Source organism: Perca flavescens, chromosome 13, assembly GCF_004354835.1.
Source record: "Perca flavescens isolate YP-PL-M2 chromosome 13, PFLA_1.0, whole genome shotgun sequence".
NCBI lineage: Eukaryota > Metazoa > Chordata > Actinopteri > Perciformes > Percidae > Perca > Perca flavescens.
Window position 1 is genome coordinate 31,182,372 of NC_041343.1, and position 17,551 is coordinate 31,199,922.

The 17,551-nt window shown below is 41.5% G+C and overlaps 1 protein-coding gene across 1 annotated transcript; it reads left to right on the top strand.

The window, feature by feature from the left end:
* Positions 1-794: 794 nt before the first annotated feature.
* Positions 795-14,632, top strand: sap30l (sap30-like). Its single transcript, XM_028596134.1, has 4 exons — positions 795-1,518; positions 5,478-5,600; positions 7,640-7,738; positions 14,290-14,632. Exons 1-4 carry the CDS (start codon positions 1,333-1,335, stop codon positions 14,428-14,430), a joined length of 549 nt encoding a protein of 182 aa, XP_028451935.1. The 5' UTR covers positions 795-1,332; the 3' UTR covers positions 14,431-14,632.
* The last annotated feature ends 2,919 nt before the right edge of the window (positions 14,633-17,551 follow it).

The following is a 17,551-nucleotide window of genomic DNA, read 5'->3' on the forward strand; positions in this document are numbered from 1 at the left end:
AAAGGTATGTGTATAGGCTTTAGGCCGCCCTACAAGTTATTCTAGGCCCGGTTTAATTTGCAACTTTATTTCATACAATCTATGTTCCGTCTCTCTCTCTCTCTCTCAGTTCAGGGGTCCTTGGCTTAAAATAACGATGAAGACCCCTGTAGTGGGCAATGTGAAGGAATGTTACGGTCAGCCTTGCTCTGACTTATATTCATCTGTTATCCTCTGCCTCCCCCGTGCGGTTTAAGGCGGTCCAGTCACATCGTTAACGCCTACAGATCGGTGCCCATTCATGTTGAGTCCTGCGGATCACTACCCGGCAGAAAATAAACACAACCCAGTGCACAAAAGTTATGTAGAAAGTAGAAACCTGTAACACATCCACATGTACAATGTTTCTGTTGTGTCCCCACCACACCAGCCTGGCCCAAAGAGCCGGCATCACTGTGCACTTTCCGAACTTGTGAATTTGGATTTCCTGTTTATACAAGTGCTTTTAGATCAATTTTTAAACGTCGTCGAGCTGTTCAAATCCCTGACAACGTACTCATTACGAAAGCTGAAAATGAAAAAAATGCACCATTAAAAGTCTCCTGCGTAGTTAAAAGCCCCTTCAACAGGCGGTGACGCCACAATAACTAACTCATAGTAGGGGGAAAAACATGACGCCGAGTGTTACAGGAAGAGCCGCTAAAATATAGACGTTTCTTACAGCCAATGGAATGGCAAGGTCCGCGCGTTAAGCCCGCCCTTGTACAAAATTGGCCAATCACGCTCCGGGACGGTAACTTCCGCCCAATGCCCATTGTACAAGCTGTTCTGCTAAGAGTGCCGCGGTCGTTGAGCTGCAGTCTTGTTAAATGCGTGATTTCTCTAAAGTTGTTTAATTCGCTGTGGCCGGTCGTCGCATTTTTAATTTGGAGTCGCGTGAGCTCGTAGAAGTAACGGGTTGTTACGGCGACGGTCTCATCGCTGGAGTCGGCTCGTTTAACGGCAGCGCAGCCACCTTGCGGTCCTGCTAGCACTGGAGCTAGCTAACGTTAGCTAGCAGCTGTGTGTTGTGCTGTGTGAAGCTTGACTTATATCTGCGGGAACATGTCTTCAGTCGGAGGCTATCACGTGTCAACATAAGTCGCCGAAAGAGTCCGAAAATAATCACCAAAAAACGGTTGTTAGCTCGCGAACTAGCTATCCACTTAGCCGCGCTAGCTTCACTAACCGTCACCGGATTGCCTTTCACAAAAGGGCAAGCCGTCAACAAGACACTGTGTACAGCCAAAGAACGCTGTTCTTTTTATTTATACATTGGGCCCGGTTGTGCAGATACTATTATAATAGTGCAGAATGAATGGGTTTAGCACGGAGGAAGACAGCCACGACGGACCACCGGCTCCGCCGTTTTACGGACAGAGCTGCTGCCTGATCGAGGACGGCGAGCGCTGCGGCCGCTCCGCTGGAAACGCCTCCTTCAGCAAGAGGATCCAGAAGAGCATCTCGCAGAAGAAGCTCAAGCTGGACATCGACAAGAGCGTAAGTGAAAACTAGAGAATGCAATTCATAGCATATATAACAGGTCTTTATTGTCACTAGGGCTGTGTTCGATTGAAGAAGTTCTTAGTCGACTAACACTTATACGATTTTGTCGACTAATTCATTCGTTGATTTAATTGACAGAGCTTTGCGCTTTGAGAGGTGGTTAAGACTAGAAAAGCACAATATAAATGTAGTTAATTAACCATCTGTAAAACTGAGTTTCTCCACAATTAATCCTGCAAAAGCACCACTTTAAATCTTGTGTTTACCATAAATGTGCTCAGAAATTTCTTGGAAATGAATAATTAAGCATGAATAAGCATAAAAAATGACTAATCGACTAAAGAAATCTTAGTCGACTAAGACCAAAATGACCGATTAGTCGACTAATCGACTAAGAGGTGGCAGCCCTAGAAATTCTTATTCGACTAACACTCATTCCATTGTATCGACTAATCGATTAGTTGATTTAATCGACAGATCTGTAAATCTGAGTTTCTCCGCAAAGAGTCATGTAAAAGGATGCATGTGTTGAATAAGATGATGCCTCCTTTGCATATTTAAACACAACATTTCAGAAAACGTGTAATACAACAAATAGTTGCCTTTTAATGAAAGTAATCAAAGTAGGTTTCACGTGATATCTATTAGGTAAAATTGTCAACCCTTAATTCTTGTGTTTACCAGAGATGTGCTCGTACATTTTTTGGAAATAAGTAATTCAGCATGAAAAAAAGCATAAAAACATAATTGACTAAAGAAATCTAAGTTGACTAAGACCAAAACAACCGATTAGTCGACTAAGAGGGAGCAGCCCTAATTGTCATTGTCACAGGTACAACGAAATTAAGTGCTCTCCAGTCAGTGTGTCTATAAAAATATAATGTAAGCGCTAGTGTTACTTAAAAAGAGAATAAATAGAAACCTATAGCACTAGCAGCATACAAAAACGCACCCAGTCATTGCATAAAACAGTATGACCATACTTCTACAGACATGCTGTATCAGCTTCCATATTGCACATTATTTATTTTTTTGCAGCATTGAGGGTGGTTATTGCAGTAGGATTAAAAACTCTTTTCTGAAGAATGAATGATGTATGTTGAATGGCTTACGCTTCCCACAATGTTTACAACAGGGGCGAACATTTTAAACCCTCCTGGTGTCCTCAGGTCACTTGAATCATTTTCAGAAAGTTTCAACATCAGAAATGTGGGTTTCTTTCAACCAAATTGGCCAAAAACATATAACGTGGATGGTTCTATACAACCATTATTACTGGTTGATCACAAGTTAAATACATGATCAGTTCACTACTTTTAATTGAATTTGGGTGCGTTATTCAATTTTATAGCATTTGGGGGAAGAAATGATCAAAGAACGTGGGGCAAAAGTGACAAAAGATTTTGTGGGAAAAAGCATGGACAATAACATTGGAAATTTGTGACCAAAAAAAAAAAGACACAAGAGTGTATTGAGCAGACAGAGCAGATTGAATTATCGCTTTCTACATGTTTATGCCGGTCTACACAGGTGAGTGCATTGATAAGTTTTGGCTTTTAACTCACGAAGGTTTTAATGTTGCCTACTTACAGTAACAAGACTAGCGTTAGTTCATCTGCCCCAGCGGCCGGTAATCCTCTTTGTATTGTTCCCAGTCAGAGATATGAGTCAATCAAACTACCGTAAATAACAGGTTGCGCAACTGTGAACGTTGTAATTTGGCATGCGGATGAGAGAGTGCTTCAGCATTTCAACACATCAATAACTCTCTTGCACACATATTGCCAGCGTGCCATTGGTTAAGGTCCCGCGTGCCCATGGTGGCACACGTGCCTAAGGTTGCCGACCCCTAGTCTATTTAATTCAATTTGTGACTACATATTATTTTACTTAATAAATTGCCATGTACAGTATGTTGTACCTGTTTTAGGTGTCCAAGCATTGTCATTATGATGGTATTTTTCTCCAGCTGCTGCTTTATCTTTGCATACTCCGCCACAGCCACGTGGATATTCTGCTGCACCTGTGTCAACACACACAAACACCCAACGTTAACAACTATTTGATTGATTTAATTTATTTAGCACTTGTAAAAAAAAAAAAAAACTAAATAAGTAAAAAAGATTTTTCATGCTCTCCATGTGTTTTTATAATTTTTAGCACTATCATGTAGCACTTTGAGATTTGCGTAAATATAAAGTGCATTACAAATTAAATGTATTATTATTATTATTATTATTATTATATATGTGCGCCTGCTCTACCAACTGAGCTAACCCGGCCACTAAAGGACTCATTCTTGACAAAAGGCAAAAGAGCTGTCTGCGTGCGCACATTTGAATAATGTCGGGCTGTAGAGCTGGGCAATATGTCAATATTATATCAATATCGTGATATGAGGCTAGATATTGTCTTAGATTTTGCATATCGTAATGTGGCATAAGTGTCTTTTCCTGGTTTTAAAGGCTGCATTACAGTAAAGGGATGTAATTTTCTGAACTTACCAGACTGTTCTAGCTGTTCTATTATTTGCCTTTACCCACTTAGTCATTATATCCACATTACTAAAGATTATTCATCTAAAATCTCATTGTGTTAATCTTTTGTGAAAGCACCAATAGTCAACACTACAATATAGTTGCGGTATCGATATCGAGGTATTTGGTCAAAAATATTGTGATATTTGATTTTCTCCATATCGTCCAGGCCTATCGGGCTGTAATTGGGCTCGGGCCTTTAAAAAGCTGCCGTTCAAAATGTACTTGTTGGGCTCTGGGCCATGTCGGGCCGAACTTTTAAGGCCCGATTACAGCTTTAAGTCGAACAAGGCTGCTCGTTTTGGAAAACTTTCTCTTATTCTACGACAATAGTTCACTGGAATGTTTTTCTGAAAACATTATATGTGGGAAATAATCTGCAGCTGCTGCTGAATCTGTCTTCATTGAGTACTTAAGGAAACAGAATGCGAACACAATGCACAAAGAGCTGGAAGACCCAGGGAGCCGCTAGGGGCTCCAACAGGGCCCCCGAATGCAGGGGAGTCTTAACGAACGCTTTGGCTGCTTTACTTCATTGTATCCCGGGGCTTTCTGGGAGCTCTTAACTCATTGTGTGGCTTGTTGCTCAAACGGTACAGCCAGATGAATGAGCTCTGTTGTCTCCAGTGTGTGTCCTGCTGTCCTGACATACCAGGTTTCATGTGACAGGTCACACGTGTTGGAGGAACCAACACACACGAGTTCAGAGTTAATGTTGCTTCTTTCAGCCGAGGCAGCACATACACACTGTGTCTACACTATCCTCCTTATAATGCCCATATTTAATGCCCATAGTCTATCTTTTAAACTTTATCCTTGCACTGCTGTAGTTTTTATATTACTGTTACTGTTTAGTTTATCCACATGCTTTCATTTAATCCAAAAAGTCAAGGATTATTTTTTACTGGATTATTGCGTATCTCACATAGCCTTCTCGCTCACAGCTTGCCCTAAAGCCCCAAAAAAGCGACAAAAACAGAAAAGAACACCAGAAAGGCCCCAAAAACGACGGGAAAAAGTGACAAAAACTTAAGAAAAAAAAGACAAAACATTGAAAAAGCTACCAAAGACGGGCCAAAATTTATCGTGAACCTAAATTGATATGTGGGCCGAATCAAAATCTGTGAGGGGCCAGATTTGGCCCGCGGGCCTTGAGTTTGACACACGTGTTGTAACCGAAACTCTGGTATCATATTGAGAACCGTACTGACTAGAGATGTACCGATACCGGTATCGGTATCTGCTCCGATACTGCCTAAAACGCTGGTATCCTATTGAGAACAGTGCTGACGTATGTACGATTTGCTGTGTGATGGCTACACTTAACGGAGTTAATTTTTTTGGGGGTGGTAGACTTCTCCTTTTAATACTCATATGCATCTCTCTTTTTTTTATTTATTTAATTTTTTTATAAAGGTGAGACACCTCTATATCTGCGACTTCCACAAGAACTTCATCCAAAGCGTGCGCAACAAGAGGAAGAGGAAGACCAGCGACGATGGCGGAGAGTCCCCGGATCATGACGTGGAGGTACCCGAGGTAACGTCGCTCACAGTGTTCAAAGTAGTTGAAGCGCCCATATTCTGCTCATTTTCAGGTTCATAATTGTATTATAAGGTTGTACCAGATAGGGCTGGGCAACATATCGATATTATATCGATATCGTGATATGAAACTAGACATCGTCTTAGATTTTGGATATCGTAATATCGTAGTATGGCATAAGTGTGGTCTTTTCCTGGTTTTAAAGGCTGCATTACAGTAAAGTGATGTACTTTTCTGAACTTACCAGACTGTTCTAGCTGTTCTATTATTTGCCTTTTCCCCACTTAGACATTATGTCCACATTACTGATGATTAATAATCTAAAATGTAAGTGTGAAGATATTTTGTTAAAGCACCAATTGTCAACGCTAGAATATTGCCGCAATATCGATATTGAGGTATTTGGTCAAGAATATCGTGATATCTGATTTTCTCCATATCGCCCAGACCTACGTAGCAGAATAGGTTTACATGGTTTAATTTTTAAAAAAACACCATATTTTTGTTGTACTGCACAGCTCTCTCTCACTGCTGCAGATCCTCTTTTCACCCTGGTCTCTGTTTTACCTACAGAGTGAGACCTCTTTTCTTCTTCTCTACTATCTTTGATCGAACTCACACATGCGCAGTAGCTTTGATCATGTCAGCTAGCTCTATAGACAGGAAAAGAAAGGTTGTTTCTCCACCTTCAGTCAGTTCCAAGGCAGGATCAGCTGGGAGACTTCTTCTAAACCAGGGAGCACATGGAAGTAGTTCTTTTGGAGATTATGGTGAACTTGTGTGTGTTGTAGCAGTGCTTTGCTATTGAGAACGAGGTAGGATGCCGGCCTTAGCGTTAGCATGCTAATGCTACGAGCTAACTGTTGCGGTTAGCCACCTCGTTTCGGCTAGTGGCGTAGAAAGCCGTGCCGATTTGGACCAGCTCACCAGGAGACTGAAGGCAGGACACATTCAGAAACCGTATCTCACACAGAACACCACGGATGGAGTTTTTTCAAAGTGTGTATGCTATGGAAGCATAAGAGACACAAAAAAACACCCCAAGTCCCAGAAAAAGTGAATTTTCTTTTTTCATAATATGGGCACTTTAAAGCAAATTCTAAAAATAGTCACTTCAAATGGCTTTGCAGTAGCAGAGCCATTTCTTTTTAAAAACATACACGCATCGGTTTGAATATATTTGAATAGCGCTGCACGATATGAGAAGAATATGTGATAACGTTGTTGTATATCTAGGGTTAGGCTTCGATTTTAATACTTTTTAGGGCCCTGTGTGTGTGTGTGTGTGTGTGTGTGTGTGTGTGTGTGTGTGTGTGTGTGTGTGTGTGTCTGCATCTCCCTCCCTGTCTCTCTCTTTGTGTCTCTCACTCTTCCTCGCTGTCTCCCTCTTGCTCGGTCTCTCTGTCTGTCTCTCTTTGTGTGTCTCTCCCTCTTCCTTGCTGTCTCTCTCTGTGTCTCTCGGTGTCTCTCTCTTGCTCTGTCTCTGTCTGTCTCTGTGTGTCTCTGTCTCTCTCTCTTGCTCTGTCTCTCTCTTTGTGTGTCTCTCTTCCTTGCTGTTTCTGTCTCCCTCTCTTTGTCTGTCTGTCTCCCTCTCTTGCTCTGTCTGGCTCTCTTTGTGTGTCTCTCTCTCTTCCTTGCTGTCTCCCTCTCTCGGTCTGTGTGTGTGTGTGTCTCTGTCTCTCTCTTGTTCTGTCTCTCTCTTTGTGTCTCTATCTCTCTCTTCCTTGCTGTCTGTCTCCCTCACTCTGTCTCTGTGTGTGTCTCTATGTCTCACTCTCTTGCTGTCTCTGTCTCTCTGTCTGTCTCTCTCTCTTCCTCTCTGTCTCTCTCTGTGACTAACACCAAGAAGAAGAGAAACTATCACATTGGGCAGTGGCATTACAACTTAAAGCCCCACTCCGGACACATTCTAAAGATGTAAACTACTCTGGTATGAACAATATTTGGTTTGACGCTATCGGAGATGGCGGCAGGATGAGAAGTTCCCGTCCCTCGTAACTCACCGACTGACTGACTGTCTGTCTGCTCTTCAGGTCGACCTTTTCCAGCTGCAGGTGAACACGCTGAGACGCTACAAGCGACACTACAAGCTGCAGACCCGGCCCGGACTCAACAAGGCCCAGCTGGCAGAGGTAACGGCATGCCGAGGACTGAATGACATATGACTGAATGGGTAGTGATGACTCTGCAGATATTGGGTAGTGATGGCTGGGCAGATATTGGGTAGTGATGACTGTGCAGATATTGGGTAGTGATGACTGTGCAGATATTGGGTAGTGATGGCTGGGCAGATATTGGGTAGTGATGACTGTGCAGATATTGGGTAGTGATGGCTGGGCAGATATTGGGTAGTGATGACTGTGCAGATATTGGGTAGTGATGACTGGGCAGATATTGGGTGGTGATGGCTGGGCAGATATTGGGTAGTGATGACTGTGCAGATATTGGGTAGTGATGGCTGGGCAGATATTGGGTAGTGATGGCTGTGCAGATATTGGGTGGTGATGGCTGGGCAGATATTGGGTAGTGATGACTGTGCAGATATTGGGTGGTGATGGCTGGGCAGATATTGGGTAGTGATGACTGCAGATATTGGGTAGTGATGGCTGTGCAGATATTGGGTAGTGATGGCTGGGCAGATATTGGGTAGTGATGGCTGGGCAGATATTGGGTAGTGATGGCTGGGCAGATATTGGGTAGTGATGGCTGGGCAGATATTGGGTGGTGATGACTGTGCAGATATTGGGTAGTGATGACTGTGCAGATATTGGGTAGTGATGGCTGGGCAGATATTGGGTAGTGATGACTGTGCAGATATTGGGTAGTGATGACTGTGCAGATATTGGGTAGTGATGGCTGGGCAGATATTGGGTGGTGATGGCTGGGCAGATTGGGTTGATGACTGTGCAGATATTGAGTGACTGTGCAGATATTGGGTAGTGATGGCTGGGCAGATATTGGGTAGTGATGACTGTGCAGATATTGGGGTGATACTGTGCAGTGATGGCTGGGCAGATATTGGGTAGTGATGACTGTGCAGATATTGGGGTGATAGTGATGGCTGGGCAGATATTGGGTGGGCAGAGTGATGGCTGTGCAGATATTGGGTAGTGATGGCTGTGCAGATATTGGGTAGTGATGGCTGGGCAGATATTGGGTAGTGATGGCTGGGCAGATATTGGGTAGTGATGACTGTGCAGATATTGGGTAGTGATGGCTGGGCAGATATTGGGTAGTGATGGCTGTGCAGATATTGGGTAGTGATGGCTGTGCAGATATTGGGTAGTGATGGCTGTGCAGATATTGGGTAGTGATGGCTGTGCAGATATTGGGTAGTGATGGCTGGGCAGATATTGGGTAGTGATGGCTGGGCAGATATTGGGTAGTGATGACTGTGCAGATATTGGGTAGTGATGGCTGGGCAGATATTGGGTTGTGTCGGGCGTTCTTTGAGGAGTAGAGTTGAAACGTGCTTATTTCACAGATAACAAGGAACATTTTGTACATTTATTCAATTGTGATTTATTTTTTTTTAGCGGGCTTTTCAACGTAATTTAAAGCCACGGCTGCAACGCAAACAAGCGCCTGGAGGTACGGTGGTGGTCGCCACGGAAACTCAAACTTGGGTTTTGGAACTGATGATCAGATTCAAAGGATTTCAAAAAAAAATTGAAACGATTTGAAGTTGGAGCCGGTTCTCGATGCCCAATCCTAATAATAGGACTACAACTAGGATTTCAGTATGAAATTAGCCGACTGGCTAACACTGCCGCGTTTACAGAAAATGTTGATTAATGTGCATTGTCCTAATCAAAATAAATAAATCTTAAATATTAGTGCCGCTAGATTATGAAATAAATGTCATAATCACAATTATTTGGGTCAGTCACTGATTGACGTTTGGAAAGATGTGGCATTTATTGGAGTTTAAAAACAGTGAAACGGAAACAAACTGTGAAATTTCCCTTCATACTTTACCTGTTTTAACTTTTTGAATATATATATATATACACACACATATACATACTATGATATAAATCATTGTATAGTATGAACAACACACAATTACATGTGTCAATTTGAAAGACAACAGTTTGTCCCGCCCCTCGGATTGAGCCCTGACCAATGGGGGAGCTCCCAGACCCAACATCTGGATGTGGGGCTTGCTGGTCAGGATAGAAGTATTGTGTTCTGGCTCTTAAATAATTGTAAACAGGAATTAATTCTGCTACATCCATTTAACGCTACCTCTAATGCTCAATCAAAGCACAATAGAATGTTTGTGTTTTTTTATTCTGTTGAATTGTAGTTCTTTCTTTGCTATATTCACTACATCACGACTACAAATGACTGATCTCTGGGTGCTCCACACAGTGACTAGACACCGGTCCTAAAATACCGATGAAGAAATCAGGGAATTGTTTCAGACAATGTCTGCAAGACATCTGACTTAAAATAAAAAAATAAAAATCTATATATGATGCCGTGACATAGGTCTTAAATTTCATTCATTATGGTCTCACAGTGCTATCAAAAGGTCTTAAATTTGACTTGGTGAAAGCTGCAGAAACCCTGCCTAAGCCGAATGAATGTAACTAAAAGACTTCTCAGATCTAACGACTGTAGTTGGTTCCCAGTGGACTTATTTAGATTCAATATTCAGTCTTTTGATTTGCCGTTTGTGCATAATCAAAGCAGTCCAGGCACAGAGGAATTCTTGTGCCGGCTCTTTGCATCAAGTAAAAAGAGTTGAGGGCAAAGAAAAGCAAACCGACTAAAATAGAAAAAAGATTATACAAGGTAAATAAATTTAAATACACTAAGACAAAAATACTTAGATACTGTACAAAAGAGTGCAAAAAAATGTACTTATGAATCATGTAACTGGACACAGTTACAGGACTATGTTTTTATCACTTAACCCAGTTTTGTGAGTGTTATGTGTTCATCATTTGCTCCAGCTTTTCCCACATTTTAGACACAGATGTGGTGATAATAATGGTCCAAAATGATGTGAAAATTGCATGTTTTTTTAAATTTGAAAAACTTACCATTTTCTTGAAGGTACCCTGATTAGTTACATAAACTTTTAAGCAGCATCCTGAGAGGAGTAAGCTATTTTTTTTTCTAAGGATTTCTTTACAATAATCAGTCTGGTAGTTCATATTGCGTCACATTGAAGCCGCCCGGCCCTCATTAGGCGTTCCCGGCCTCTTTTTTTTCTCAACCGTCAGCTCCACTACACTCCTTCGCTGTGATATACGTAGTGTTGCGGGTCCTATTCCACGCTAATTGGTCACGGAGAGATTGTTAGACTAATTTGCCCCATCGACAGGTGGACTGGGCTCTTTTCCTTTTTATAAATACGTCCTGTATGCAGCGCTCTCGGCCGGCCTGCGACTAGTTGGGGGAGGGGTGGGTGTTGGGTCTCGGATGTGACCCAACTGTCGCGCCAACAGTGGGAAGGAAGGAAGGAAGGAGGGAATGAATGAATGAATGAAACGGGGCTGTAAGTTGAATGTTTCCCCAGGCTTGTAGCCAGGTTCGGGCCCTCCTATTAATGAGCCTCCCACCTCATTAATAAAGCAGCAGTCAACAGCACACAACCTGTTCCAGCTGTTCCAGGTGTGTGTGTGTGTGTGTGTGTGTGTGTGTGTGTGTGTGTGTGTGTGTGTGTGTGTGTGTGTGTGTGTGTGTGTGTGTGTGTGTGTGTGTGTGTGTGTGTGTGTGTGTGTGTGTGTGTGTGTGTGTGTGTGTGTGTGTGTGTGTGTGTGTGTGTGAGAGAGTTTCCGCAGGGTCTAAAAAGGTCTTGGATTGTGTTCTCGGTCTTAAATACAGAGCTAAGCATAAGTGAATACACCCATGCTAAAGTTGAATAAAATAGGAATAAAAATCTTTTGGAAATTGATCTTAATGCTTTTAATAAAAAAAAAAAGAGGAAAAATCCAATCTTTTAAGGACACCTTTTCTTTGTGAATGAATAATGGATCTTAAGTAAATAAATGTTGTTCATGGGGTACTTTGAGTTAGCCTAATAGCTGGTTTGATTTGCATTGAGAGATGATATTATGGAAAGTACCCCATACCAATCTGTAAGTATGGTGAAGAGTATGTGATGATGTGGGGGGTATGGTGAAGGGTATGTGATGATGTGGGGGTATGGTGAAGGGTATGTGATGATGTGGGGGTATGGTGAAGGGTATGTGATGATATGGGGGGTATGGTGAAGGGTATGTGATGATGTGGGGGTATGGTGAAGGGTATGTGATGATGTGGGGGTATGGTGAAGGGTATATGATGTGGGGGTATTTTAATCCCAAAGGCCAAGGGAACTTTATCAGGATGCATAGTATCCTAGATCCATGAAATAACTGGCCTTTAAAAATAAACCTCTGCCGGCCTCTATGGAAATTTAACATAGGGGTGGACTGACTTATGCCCCCTGTATTTTAAGGAAGAACATTTATTTATTTACAATACATTATTCATTCAGAAAGAAAATTGGTGTCCTTAAAGATTGGATTTTTCCGAATTTTTTTTAATTAAGGCATTTGGATCAATTATTTTTTTTTCTCCTCTTTTTAATCAACTTTAGCATGTGTGTATTCCCTTATGGGTAGCACTGTATTTTTAAATGGGTCTTAATTTCCCTATGTCCGTGTCACGCTACCTCTAAAGCTCTTCTTTCTTTCTTAAATTTTTTATTCCGTGGTATTGTAGTTCTTTCTTTCGCTAATCCAACTATAATTTTGCTGTATTACGACTACAAATGTTGTCTATATCGTTGACGTTACACTTCTGGGATTGCTCCGGTGCCACAGGAAATTCTGCCGGATGCATTTCATCTCCGTATCCTTCCGCTTTCTTTGTGTAAATCCAGACAGCTAGCGAGACTATCTGTCCAATCTGAGTTTTCTCTCGCTTGCTGTGTGGGCTAGCCAGACCCTCCTCCAGCGCGCTTTGGAGGAGACCAAATGAGACAAACGTGCACCTTATATTGCAGCTCATCAGCTTTCGTGTTTTTGGCGCGAGTCTCTTTCGAATTGTACCAAAACCGATTTTATTCTTCGGCTTTGGGGAAGTGCAAGTTTAGAGAAACTTGGCTTGATTAAAACTGAATTTAGGGCTCCGTTGATGTTGTGGTAAAGATCTTAAATTTCATTCATAATGGTCTTAACCTGCAGAAACCCTGTACACAGGAGGTGTGTCTCCTTCTCTGTGAGGCTGCTTTTTTAAATCCAAACGAACCAGTAGGGTTACGGCTCGGACAAAATATAGATACAGCAATCAATTGTCCTCCATCGTGCGATATGAGAACCGATACGCTGCTTCCGAATTAGGGCTGCACAATTAATCGCAATATTATCGAAATCGCAATATAGTGCAATATCCAAATTGCGGAAGGGCGCAATGTTTGTTAAAGGCAAAATGTGTCAAACCATTCCGTATCAAGTATTGTGGTGGTCCTATCCTACTGACTAAATCCTCGCAAAAATCACACTTTTGCCACTCCAGCAAGCGTTGGAAATGGTTTCAAATTCCCTCCAGTGTTATTTTTTGTGGTCAAGATTGCCACTGCAACTGTATTGAATTAACATCACTTACTAAACCTTTTTAATTCAATTTTATTTATAGTATCAAATCATAACGAGAGTTATCTCAAGACACTTTACAGATAGAGTAGGTCTAGACCACACTCTATAATATACAAAGACTCAACATTTCCAATAATTCCCCCAAGAGCAAGCATTTGAGGTGCTTGAATCAGAGGATTTAGCTTATTTGTTTTGTTTCATAAACAATTTCTCAAACCCATCAATCGATTGTCGAAATAGTTGTCCATTAACTTAATAGTTGACCGCTGATCTAATCGTTGCAGCTCTAGCTAGGGGTGGGAATCACCAGAGGCCTCACGATACGATATCACGATACTTAGGTCACGATACAATATTATTGCGATTTTAAAGATATTGCAATATTCTGCGATATATTGCAATTAATTTCCTTTTTTCCAACTTCAAATTTTTTCAAATTATGTCCCCAAAAGGAAACTTTGTCAACATCTGTTTTATCTAAAAAGAAGCATTTCTCTGTCTGTTCATCTCACTTCAATTTTATTGCTGCAAAATGGCATTGTGTCAAGCAGACAAACTGATTAGGGCTGCAACTAACGATTATATTCATAGTCGATTAATCTGTTGATTTTTTTCTCTATTATTCAATTAGTTGTTTAGTCTATAAAATGTCAGAAAAAGGTGAAAAATGTGCATCAGTGTTTCCCAAAAAGCCCCAGATGACGTCCTCAAATGTCTTGTTTTGTCCACAACTCAAAGATATTCAGTTTACTGTCGCAGAGGAGAGAAGAAACTAGAAAATATTCACATTTAAGAGGCTGGGATCAGAGAATTTTGACTTTTGTCTTAAAAAATTACTCAAACCGACTAATCGATTTATCAAAATAGTTGGTGATTAATTTAAGAGTTGACAACTAATCGATTAAACGATTAATCGTTGCAGCTCTAAAACTGACCAACACATATATCATAAAAGATCCATACTTGGCGTCTGTGTATCGATACAGTATTGCCACGGAAAATATTGCGATACTACGCTGTATCCCTAGCTGTAACGAGAGTTTTCCTTTTTTTTTTTTTTAACATCTTTCTCCTCTCTTGTTGTGCAGACGGTGAGTCGTCACTTCAGGAATATCCCGGTGAACGAGAAGGAGACGCTGACCTACTTTATTTACATGGTGAAGAGCAGCAAGAGCCGCTTGGACCAGAAAGACGGCGGTGGCGGCGGCGGCAGCAAACCTCTGGACTAAACTACAAAAAACCACAACAACAACAAAAAAGTCACCATTAATAATCCACAGACACCACTAACACAGCCTCCCACCCACGCCTCCGTCCCTCTCCTCGTGAGGACCAGACTCTGGGCGTCCTCGGAGGACATTTAACTGAGAATTCAGGCTGCCGTTACGACGCAGTGAATTCTTTTGGGTTTCTTTTTTTTTTTTGCTTAAAGGTCCCATGTCATGAAAAAGTCACTTTATGGAGTTTTTTTAACATTAATATGCGTTTCCCCCAGCCTGCCTTTGGTCCCCCAGTGGCTAGAAATGGTGATAGGTGTAAACCGAGCCCTGGGTATCCTGCTCTGCCTTTTGAGAAAATGAAAGCTCAGATGGGCCAATCAGGAATCTTCTCATTATGAGGTCATAAGGAGCAAGGTTACCTCCCCTTTCTCTGCTTTGCCCACCCAGAGAATTTGGCCCACCCATGAGAGAGAGAGAGAGAGAGAGAGAGAGAGAGAGAGAGAGAGAGAGAGAGAGAGAGAGAGAGAGAGAGAGAGAGAGAGAGAGAGAGAGAGAGAGAGAGAGAGAGAGAGAGAGAGAGAGAGAGAGAGATATATCATGGCTTTCAAACGAGTAGCTTAGGGGACCACTAAGGTCTATATATTATAATTCAGATACAGTATTAGGGGACCACTAAGGTCTATATAAAAGCATCCAAAGAGCAGCATGTCATGGGACCTTTAAAAGAAACGGCGGCCGTTTCCCCTCTCCTCAGCAGAAAGCTTCGGCCTCTAAAAGACTGTCGGGGACCGGGACTCGCTGCGCGGGGTTTTTTACGTCATCGTGCTGTAATGTTGAACTGTCGATATGCCCAAGAAGAAACGGCGTCCGGTCTGAAGTGAGTTGGTTGAATGCAGTGTACGGTAACACTTTCTATGCCGCCGCGTTGTAACGCATCTTATATAATGAGTTATAATGTCACTTATCATAATGGTCACTGATGGCCTTCTTGCAACGATAATAGTGTGTTGGGATTGTCATTAGGGCTGGGTTCAAAAAAAATATTTTCTGATTCAAATCGATCTTCATTTGAATGATTAGGATCGGGCTGTCGAGAACCGGTTGGAGTAGTTTTAAAAGATTATGCTCCTAGGCTCGTGCACTGAGCGCACACACTATGCTTGTTACACACACACAGGGACACACCGTAGCACACACACACACACACGCAGAAGATTACAAATAAAAATATTACGGTGCAAATCCTCCATCATAACAGCAATGCTCCAAGGTACGTTAATGCGCAAGTTTTGGTTTCCGTACCGCCAGGCGCTTGTTTGTGTTGCAGCAGTGGGGCCACTCTAAAATGTGGTTTTTAATTTAAGCTGGAAGAAGCCCGGTAAAGAACTGTCAATCACCGTTGGAATCAAGATAAAATGTTCCTCTTATCTGTGAAATAAGCACGTGACCCGTTTCAACTCCACCCCTCAAAAGAAATCTGAATTGAAAAGGAAGAATTTGATTTCAGAATTGCTAAAATCAAAACGATGCCCAGTCCCTACGAATGATACCTGAGTAGGGCTGGGGATTGTTCAAAAATACATACATATTACATGTACGTACCAGTATTGATACCAATACCGTGACTTTGATACCAGTTATTAAACGATTTTTTTTTTTTTTTTTATTAAACTAAAACAATATACATTACGGCACAAATCTTTGTATTTCTGTATCCGCTCCTACTACGTGAGCCCGTCTGAGTTTTCCCTGCGTGTCTCTATGTCTTGGTAACGTTGGACAGCCAACCACAGACATCCGATCTTGGAAGAAGCATGCTGCGTGCTGATTGGCTCACTGACTGTTAAGATAAGCTTCTTAAGTATTGAAATGACGAGGCGTTATTATGATACTTAAAATTTTCACAGATGTGTAGCTTTAGGTCTCGGCATCGCACCCTCTGCATTAGAGAAAGCACTCATCCATGTTTCTGTAGAGCTGGGTATCGTTCAGAATCTTTTGATCCGGTGCCAATCTCGATACCTTATTTTCAATGTTGGTTCCTAACAATAATTTTTTCGATGCCATATGTTTTAAAATCCATTTCAACATCAACAAAAATCTATTAAACACAAAGTTTTTATTTTCCACCTTAATTGTGAATCAAAACAGTTATCAAAATTAAAAAATTCTGGTAAAACTGCTCACTCAGAGTAACATTAATAAAAGTATCTTGCCTTGCAAGCTCAGCCTGTCGGTCAGTCATGCTTGTCTATGCAGCCTGCTTGTCTAAGAGGAAGTGTAACGTCAACAGCACCACGACCGATCTCTGCTCGCCATTAATATCATATCGCAGCAAACGCTGTCTGGGTCAAGATTTAAAAAACTGTAACCACACTTGAAACCAACCGTGACTCTCTGTGACTTCAACAAAACTGCAGACAGTTCACTCCGTCCACACCTCTCCGTGTGTGTGTCGGTCGGAGCTCCCCTCTGTGTCAATATGCAGAGAGGACAGATAAGCTTGCGCTTACGCACTCTGAAACCGAAATTTGGCACAGAAAGAGAGAATTTTTCCGATACCATAAAGTATCGACGTTCGGTACCCAGCCCTATGTTTCTGTCTGTCTCGCTTTGTGGTAATTTCTTAACGACAACTTTCATATTTTTAATATTTTTAATAATGCAGCAGGTTAGAGGGCTCCTAGTACAATTTACCACGATGCTATGGTAACTGAAATATCCCTAATCGATACAGAATCCAATCGATGAATCGAATCTGAAATTAAATCGAATCGGGACCTTGTGAATCGGAATCGAATCAGGAAGTCAGTGGCCACACACACACACACACATATATATATATATATATATATATATATATATATATATATATATATATATATATATATACATACACACACACACACACACACACACCCCTAATTCTCATAGTTGTAACACATTATAATCGCTCTTATGATGCATTACAATGTGATTATAAGTTACCCTAAGTGGTCATCGGGTGCTTTAAGTGAAGTAATGACATTACAAGTCTCTGAGTGAAAAAATAATCATTGAATCTATCTAAGAACACAAATTTATTAGTTTAACTGGTCATAACCGAAATAGAGTACCCCAATTTGACTTT

Coding starts and splice junctions, on each gene's coding strand:
- sap30l (XM_028596134.1), top strand. CDS start 1,333: ATGAATGGGTTTAGCACGGAGGAAGACAGCCACGACGGACCACCGGCT. Junction 1,519..5,477: donor AGCTGGACATCGACAAGAGC/GTAAGTGAAAAC, acceptor TTTTTTATAAAG/GTGAGACACCTCTATATCTG. Junction 7,739..14,289: donor ACAAGGCCCAGCTGGCAGAG/GTAACGGCATGC, acceptor CTTGTTGTGCAG/ACGGTGAGTCGTCACTTCAG.